The sequence below is a fragment of the Megalops cyprinoides genome, chromosome 2, assembly GCF_013368585.1.
Source record: "Megalops cyprinoides isolate fMegCyp1 chromosome 2, fMegCyp1.pri, whole genome shotgun sequence".
Taxonomy (NCBI): Eukaryota; Metazoa; Chordata; class Actinopteri; order Elopiformes; family Megalopidae; genus Megalops; species Megalops cyprinoides.
In genome coordinates this window covers 1,198,954-1,207,281 of record NC_050584.1, presented here as the reverse complement: position 1 = coordinate 1,207,281, position 8,328 = coordinate 1,198,954, and the positions used below count along the sequence as shown (strand labels likewise).

General features: G+C 40.3%; 1 protein-coding gene across 1 annotated transcript; it reads left to right on the top strand.

Annotated features, from left to right (window-relative positions):
• Nucleotides 1–916: 916 nt before the first annotated feature.
• Nucleotides 917–7,435, top strand: LOC118772702 (dnaJ homolog subfamily B member 4-like). The gene is made up of 3 exons (XM_036521258.1): nt 917–1,515; nt 2,338–2,927; nt 6,757–7,435. Exons 1-3 carry the CDS (start codon nt 1,305–1,307, stop codon nt 6,988–6,990), a joined length of 1,035 nt encoding a protein of 344 aa, XP_036377151.1. The 5' UTR covers nt 917–1,304; the 3' UTR covers nt 6,991–7,435.
• The last annotated feature ends 893 nt before the right edge of the window (nt 7,436–8,328 follow it).

The following is an 8,328-nucleotide window of genomic DNA, read 5'->3' as shown; positions in this document are numbered from 1 at the left end:
ATATGAATTAGGGCTTGGGCTGGTGCTCTCCAACAGACTCCGGATACAGCCAGTCCTGAGTAATTAGGGCTGTACTGGGACCATTTTCATTGAATTGATGAACGCTTTATGAAGGCAATACAGAGACACAATCAGAATTTATTCAACAGAAATGATGCCCATAGTATCACAAATATGTTTCTAATCTACCTAACAGAACACTCTAAAAGCAGTGTACCCTGAGATGGTATGCTCAGTTATGTCATAAAGTTGACCAATCACGATGTGATTTTTTTTTTCCAGTGCAATTAAAGTTCAGGATGCAGGTAAGTGGTGCCAGGTATCAGCATACTGTATTGCGTGGAACATTGTGCACGTGATGTTACATTTCAAAACAGCAGGTGGCACTGCAACATAAAAAGATCTCAAGAGTAAACCCTGGTTCCGTCTTGTCTTGTTTTCCACTCTTTGCTGCCCAAAAAGATTCGTAGCGAAAATGTAACAACCGTGTTTTTTTTTTTTTTTTCTGTTTATGATGGAAAATGAGTAACAACCGTGAAGCGACCAATGATCTGCTTTATAAGGACTTTACAATTAGGAATAAATATTTTAATTGAATTATTTTAGTTATTATTAACTAAGAACTATTATGTAGACATTATTTAAATTTATTTACCTAAATTTTAATGGATTGAATTATTTGAAATTTGATCTACAGTGTTACACTATACTTTCTAACCGGAGTCCTCTTCCCAGTCCTCTGAGATTAGTAAAATGGCAATATGATGGTCATGACGTCTTGTGACAGGTAACATGGTTTAGACTCAGCGTGTGAATCTGAATTCAGTATGTCCATATTTTAACCAATGCATCATGTGTCGTCTACCCCTAGGAAGCCTTTATTATGGTTGACCATATGTAAATTCTCGTATACAATCTTGTGTTTCACGTCATAGCTAATGATGCTCTTGATAAACACAGAAAGAGACCTGTGATAATTTTAATACGTATAACGTTAAACCACATTTGACAGCAGTGTGAGCTGTAAATGGTAAATGACGTGCTTCAGCATTCACCTTCTCGAAAGGGCTCGCGAATTGCAGTCGACAGAAACACAGGGTGGGGGATGCGCTATTTAAAGAGGGACTGGAGGGTGGAAAACACAACACAGAATTACTGAGCAGCGGATTTAAAAAACGCGTCGTTTATAGAGTATTTTTTTTTTTGAGTAGTCACATTCGACAACGACTTGCGCTGCAAGCGCATGACAGCCGCTGAGGGACTGGTTTTCATGTGTGAATGATACTGGACGCGGAGGAGAGAAAATGGGGAAGGATTATTATAAAATATTGGGGATTCAGAAAGGAGCAACAGAAGATGAGATTAAAAAGGCATATAGAAAGCAGGCACTGAAATGGCACCCTGACAAAAACAAGGCAGCCAATGCAGAAGAAAAATTCAAGGAAATCGCAGAGGCATATGATGTTCTCAGCGATCCCAAAAAGCGGAATATATATGACCAGTTTGGAGAAGAAGGTAACAAATGTTTTTTTTTCTTCCCACCGCTCTTTATGTAAGCCTTAAAGCAATGAAGCTGCTATAGACTGTGCTCCTAGCATGTTACTGCAGATGTTACATGGATATATTTAACCGCGGACAATCACAATTATGTTGACATCTGTTTCTATTCCATACTGACATAAATCTCCATTCCGATGCATTAATCCTACATGATTAGGAGGGTTAACCATCTGAAATTGCAGCATATCAAATCAAATACCATAATTAGCACGGCTAAAATTAGTACTGGTCAAACTCTGTATAACCTAATAGGGCATGGAGGTATCGTGATATTGTTCCACCTCGTCGTGTTCCAATTCTTTAAGCATTAAATAGCTTAATTAATAATTGCCTTGTATGCTGTCTTGATTTGAACACCATTGAAATCCAGGTGCTGGTACTAATTGTATTGTATAGTTTGATATTTTATGGTAAATGTAAATGTCATTATTTTGTAACATTTGATGAAGGAAGAAATGCATCATTTTGTGGTAGTAAATCCCATAAGCTGTGATTTGATTGTCTGAAACATTTATCATGTCATCATCTTCTGCACACACTATTACTGCATCCCACAGAAAAAAAAAAAAAAAAAACCCTTTTAAGGATGTGCACTGGAAAATCAAATTCCGTCTCAATGAAATGCATATCACCAACTCACTGCTATCACCAAAGGTAGATATTATACTGACCCAGCAGGGGCTCTACCCTGAAACATTACTCACTCATTCTTCACTGCCAAGTTATGCATTTGTCCAGGACTAGTGATAGTCTAACAAAGCTTTATCCCTCATTAAGGTCTTAAAGGAGGAGGAGGAGGAGGAGGAGGAACCACTGATGGACAAGGGGGCAGCTACACATACACATTCCATGGAGACCCACATGCTACCTTTGCTGCCTTCTTTGGAGGCTCAAACCCTTTTGAAATGTTCTTTGGCCGGAAGGCAGCTAATGGACGGGACGAAGAAGACATGGAGGTGGACGGTGACCCCTTCAGCTCGTTCACCAGCTTCAACCTAAATGGCTTCCCCCGGGATCGTCACATGGGGTTGGGGCAGCAGCTTCAGCGGAAGCAGGACCCTGCCATCCACCATGAACTGCGTGTTTCCCTAGAGGAGATCTTCCACGGCTGCACCAAGAGGATGAAGATCTCCCGCAGGCGGCTCAACCCGGACGGGCGGACCACACGCACAGAGGACAAGATTCTCACCATTGAGATCAAGCGGGGCTGGAAGGAGGGCACTAAGATCACTTTCCCGCGTGAGGGTGATGAGTCGCCCAACACCATCCCTGCAGACATTGTCTTTGTCATTAAGGATAAACCCCATGCTAACTTCCGGAGAGAGGGGTCCAACATTGTGTATCCTGTGAGAGTCAGTCTGCGGCAGGTGAGTGGGCTAAAAAATCAGAAAAACAACCTCAAGCTTCAGGCAGCAGAGTAGTGTGAAACAGAAAAAAATCATATGGGATACAGCAAATTAAAGCCAGCATTCTTCAATAGCTGTCTTTACACTGGAATTACTTTGTATATAAACATTTCAGTTTATTTGTACAGTAAAATATTTGCAGTTGTACAAGAGACAGGTAACAGATTGCATGTACAGGGCAAATAAATGCAAATAAACAAGAAGATAATTGCTTTATGACTTGTAGCCTTGCATAACTGGAAAACCTTAGTACAAGAGATACATGGAATTTATCTCTTGTGACTGTCTTGTATGTTACCTTGAAAGATGTATGAGCGAATATTTAAAAGTGATGAACATCTGTTTCCAAATAGATTTAGAATCTTTACAACTTAAAATAAGGTTTTTAATTTAGATTTCAAAATATTCCAAAAAGTAAGTGTACCATTGAACTGAGAACCGGTGAACTATAGATAATTAATGTACTTATTAATTTAATTAAATGTATCATTTGTTCTGTGGTAAAGAGGCACTCTACCCAAGGGATTTTGACTAATTCAGCATGATGGACATGCTGAGGATAGTTCTTAGGAAAACATACTGGACTCCTGATTGTTTGATATACACAGGGAGCACTTTTGATTGTTTCTTTGAAAATTAATTTTTTGGAAATGTGCACCTATTTGAATGTCTGTATAATGGAAAGCATAAAGAATTATCTGACAAATTTACACTTAATCAGATAAACATGTGATGAGCTATATGAATTACAAAAGGAGAAAAAAACATCTACTTACAAGACAGGATGCTATTATATAAACAAGTAACTTTGCTGTATTAGGATATAATTATCTCCCTTGCTTCTCTTTGGAAGGATCTTAAGGTATAGATTCAACCAATTAGGATGAGGCTCTTTGCTTTTCAGTATTGTGTTGAATGTACTGTATATTACATTACATTACATTACCGGGATCGGGATGCAGTCTGAAGAAGTGGCTTTTCAGTCTGCGTCGGAAGATGGCCAGTGATTCCACTGTCCTATCCTCTGTGGGGAGTTCATTCCACCACTGAGGGACCAGTACAGACAGGGATCATGTTTGAGAAGGGCGAACCTGTTGGGTTGGGACAGTCAGCTGTCCTGTAGATGCAGAGCGCAGAGTCTAGGCTGAGAGAGAGCTCTTGAAATGGGGAGGATTTGGATGGGAAGAAAAGTATTTCAGTTTTAGCCAGGTTCAGCTTCAGGCGGTGGTTGACCATCCACTGTGAAATGTCAGGCAAGCTAAGATACATGCAGAAAGTGAGTCAGCTGGCAGAAATAACAGGAAGAGTTGCGTGGCATTGGCATAGAAATGATATGAAAAACCGTGGGAGGAGATGACAGATCTGAGAGATTACATGTAAAGAGATTAGAGGTGGGGGCTAAGTACAGAGCCTTGAGGGACACCTGTAGGCAGACTGTAGGGTCTAGACAACTTAGAGTGTGGTCCACTGTGTCAAAGGCTGCAGAAAGGTGTAGAAGAATCAAGACAGGAGTGGGAGGGTTCTCTGGCTGAATGAAGAGTCTCAGTAATGGAGAATAGGTCAGTCTCTCTGGAATAACCAGCCTTGAAGCCAGACTGAAAAAGGTCAAGAAGGTTATTCCAGGAGAGAAAAGAGGATAGCTGGTTAGCCACAGCTTGTTCAAGTGTTTTAGACAGAAATGTAAGGAGATATACTGGTCGATAGTTGTGGACAGCAGATGGGTCCAGAGGCCTTTTCTTCAGCAGGGGTGAGACTCACGCCTCCTTGATGGCTGCAGGAACACTACCTGTGGAGAATGTCAGATTCATCAGATCAGTAATGAATGGAAGAAGACTGGGAGGAATGGTCTGCAGGAGAGGTGAAGGAATGAGATCCAGGGCACAGGTAGTGGGTCGATGTGATGTATAGAGGTGAGCAAAATAAGCATCTGAAAGAGGGTAGAATTTAGAGAGAGGAGGGGTGGCGAGTGGGATGGAGGAAAAAGCGGAAGAGGTGAGAGATGAGGGCTGTGGGGATTGGAGAGAGTTATGAATGCTCACAATCTTTAGGTTGAAATGATCTGCAAAGTCATCCTCAGAGAGAGGTCGGGCAGGGAGGGGGGTGGCGGACGATTGAGGAGAGAAGAGAAAGTAGAAAATAGTCTGCGTGGATTACAAAGTGAGCTTTGAATTTTTGATTCATAAAAGGAAGCCTTAGCTGACTTCACACTTGCAGAGAAAGCAGAGAGGAGTGCTTGATAGTTCAACAGATTGGTGGAGGAGCGAGATTTTCTCGCGAATAGTGAATTATCTCGCGATAATTCTCGCGAAGTGAATCTGTTAGCTAAGGATGCGGTGGAGTGAGTTGTACAGGACTGGAAGTGAGAGGACAGAGCGAATCAAGGGAAGAGGACAGCGAAGAGAAAAGGGTGGTCTGAGGTGGAGCAAAGAGAGACCAGATCCAGCTATTTGCCTGCCTTGTGTGTTGGCGGTGACTGTATTAGTGTGAAGTCAAAGGAGTGGAGCAGGGGGAGGAATCCAGAAGCTTGAGGGGTCTCTAGGTAAATGTTGAAGTCCCCCAGTAGGACCAGGGGGGTTCCATCGTCTGGGAAGGAGCTGAGAAGAATATCCACTTCCTCAAGGAAGTCTCCCAGGGGGCCAGGTGGTCTGTAAACAACAACACACGTTCTAGAGGGATTGGTAACAGCAACTGGGTGAAATTCAAAAGAGGAGATGAGAGAGAGGGAGAACAGATCATTTCCAGGCCCGGGATATGAGGAGCCCAGTCCTACCACCCTGTTGGGGAGTGTGGGAGAATGAGTGTGCAGCGGAGAGGGCTGCCAGGGTTGTGATGTTGTCCGGGGTGATCCATGTCTCAGTGAGGGCAAGAACCTGGAGGGAGAGGAGGGAGGCATATGCTGTGATGAAGTCAGCCTTTCTGGTAGCAGACTGACAATTCCACAGGCCTCCAGCAATAGGCAGGTTGTCGGCAGAGGTCAGATGAGGTTGGGGATATTTCAACACTGAGGTGGACAGTGACGACGAGTATGTCTTCTGCAGGAGACAATCACAGGGATTGGATGATGCATGGCGCATTGCTGGTCACCCTGATGTTCTCCCTCGATGGCCTCCCACAGATAGACTCCCTTGTCTTTGTCCGACTGATTCTTTGTCTGACTGAGGCTGCCATTATAGCGTTACTCTGCTACTTAAATGCACTCGTTAACAACTATGCAGCTGTGGAGACACTCTTCTAATGAGTTTCTAGAGTAACCTCTAGCTAAATAGTGCTGCGACCAAAACAATAAAGCTAATTCGGCAGCAAACAATAAACACACAACAAACAAACTAATACCACTTTGAAAATCATATAAAAAGCTACAAACCCTATTTTTGAAGCACAAGAAAATATGAGTATTAGCTTAAAACAATGTTGCTTACCCAAATTGGCTATCAAGAGTGAAACCATCCTGATCTAGAAGAACACTGGACGCTTGTTCTACGTATGATGAAATATACTTTTCTGTAGGTGTTTTCAGCTTTTCCTACTGAATAAAGAATGGAAAGGGAGTTCAGACTTTTGAATGAATTATACATTTATTATCAGACTTTTGTATGAATTATACATTTATTATAATTCATTTATACATTGATTATCATGATATCAATATTTATTATTTCTCTGTATTTCACTGATGTGTCTGACCTCTTTGAACAGGAAATTGATCTAGTTATAAATTTGCATCAAATACAGAGGATAGATCCAAGATCATTTTAGTCACTAACTGTGGTTTGTGATCTTCTCATTCCAGTCGTTGTGTGGTTGTTCAGTCACTGTGTCGACAATAGATGGGAAAACATATAACATGAAGATCACAGATGTCATCAAACCCGGGATGAGAAAGGTTATTGCTGGACAAGGACTTCCTTTCCCTAAAAACCCAGACCAGAGAGGAGACCTGGTGGTGGAATTTGATGTGATTTTTCCAGACAGTCTCCCAGCAAATGCAAAAGAAGTGCTGAAACGACATTTACCTGCCTCATGAAAGACTTGACCAAGCAGATGGTTGGCGCCATGGTAACATGAACAATGGTGACCTTTAACATATCTCTTTGAAATAATTAAATATACTTCTTTTGCCAGTACAATATTTTTAAGAGACCCTGCATGCTGTAAGCTTCAACTTTTTTAAAGCATAAAACCAGTGCAAAGAGTGCAAAAAGTTTCATTTTTCTCTGTCATCCAAAAACTTTTATTATTATTTATTTGCAGTATTGGGTCAATTTGGGGGTTTGATCAATCAAGATAACCAAGCATGTCAAGCTTGCATTACTTATTAAACAACATAAATTAAAAAATCTCAAAGAAGTTATCAGGAACAAAAATACAGGAACAAAAGTTATCAGGCACATTTTTTTCTATCACTAAGGCTATTTTTTTTTACTTTTGTTTTGTTTAATTGGTTGCTTGGAGTGACCCACCAAGCTTAACAGCTGTTGTTGGCTTGACAGAGCATTCATACATGTTGTGGTGAGCATAACTTTGTTTGGTTGGAGTTTATGTAGCATCTGACAAGGAAAGCAACTTATTCACTGCCAAGCCTTTGTCCAACTAACTGCAGTTACTGTAGTGCAGGATTTTAACTTGCATTTCTGAGTCAAAGTTTGAACTGCACTGTATTTGAAAACTATATGTTTAGTCTTCAAATTCCATGCCATTATGGAGATCATAGTAGGAAATAGAAATACTGAAGGTATTTCAGGCTTATTCAAAGTTCAATAGCAGTGCCTTAATTACAAATACACACACTCTTCTTATGAGAATCACATCCAGTCAGTATGGTTTGGTTATTGTAAACAGATGACACTTTAAAATGGAGTTCCATATAGAACGGGTAAAAAGAAAGTTTATTTTTAGACAACATGTTACTTTCTGAGATCTGTTATTCAGCAGTTATTCAAATATTGAATACAATATTTTACACAGTAAATGTTCTTAACATAATTAAGAATTAAGAAATAAAATTATTTCTTTTCATAGGAAAAAATAACCATCACAGTTTTGGACCTGAATCTGCTGTGTCTTTACAGTTTCATTTGAGGAGCATAGCTCTTACTTGTACTCATACTACTCATACTACATACTCAGCTCATAGTACTTGTTACATACAAAAAAAAATCACATTATATGCTATTCAATTAAATATTAAAATTGTGGGGTTTAGAGGCTTAATAATGGGCTTTCAGCTGTTTTGATTTGGATTCCTGGAGCCCTTAAATATTACTATACTAAGATAAATCCAAATCTGAATAATAGTTTTGAGATTATTTTGTTATACAAGACATCAGAAACAACCTCAGAAACTAAGATTACTGGCTTGGTC

Excerpts from the sequence above, each read along its gene's own strand:
- LOC118772702 (XM_036521258.1), top strand. The coding sequence starts at position 1,305 with ATGGGGAAGGATTATTATAAAATATTGGGGATTCAGAAAGGAGCAACA. Across the intron at positions 1,516-2,337 it reads TGACCAGTTTGGAGAAGAAG|GTCTTAAAGGAGGAGGAGGA; the intron begins GTAACAAATGTT and ends TCCCTCATTAAG. Across the intron at positions 2,928-6,756 it reads TGAGAGTCAGTCTGCGGCAG|TCGTTGTGTGGTTGTTCAGT; the intron begins GTGAGTGGGCTA and ends TTCTCATTCCAG.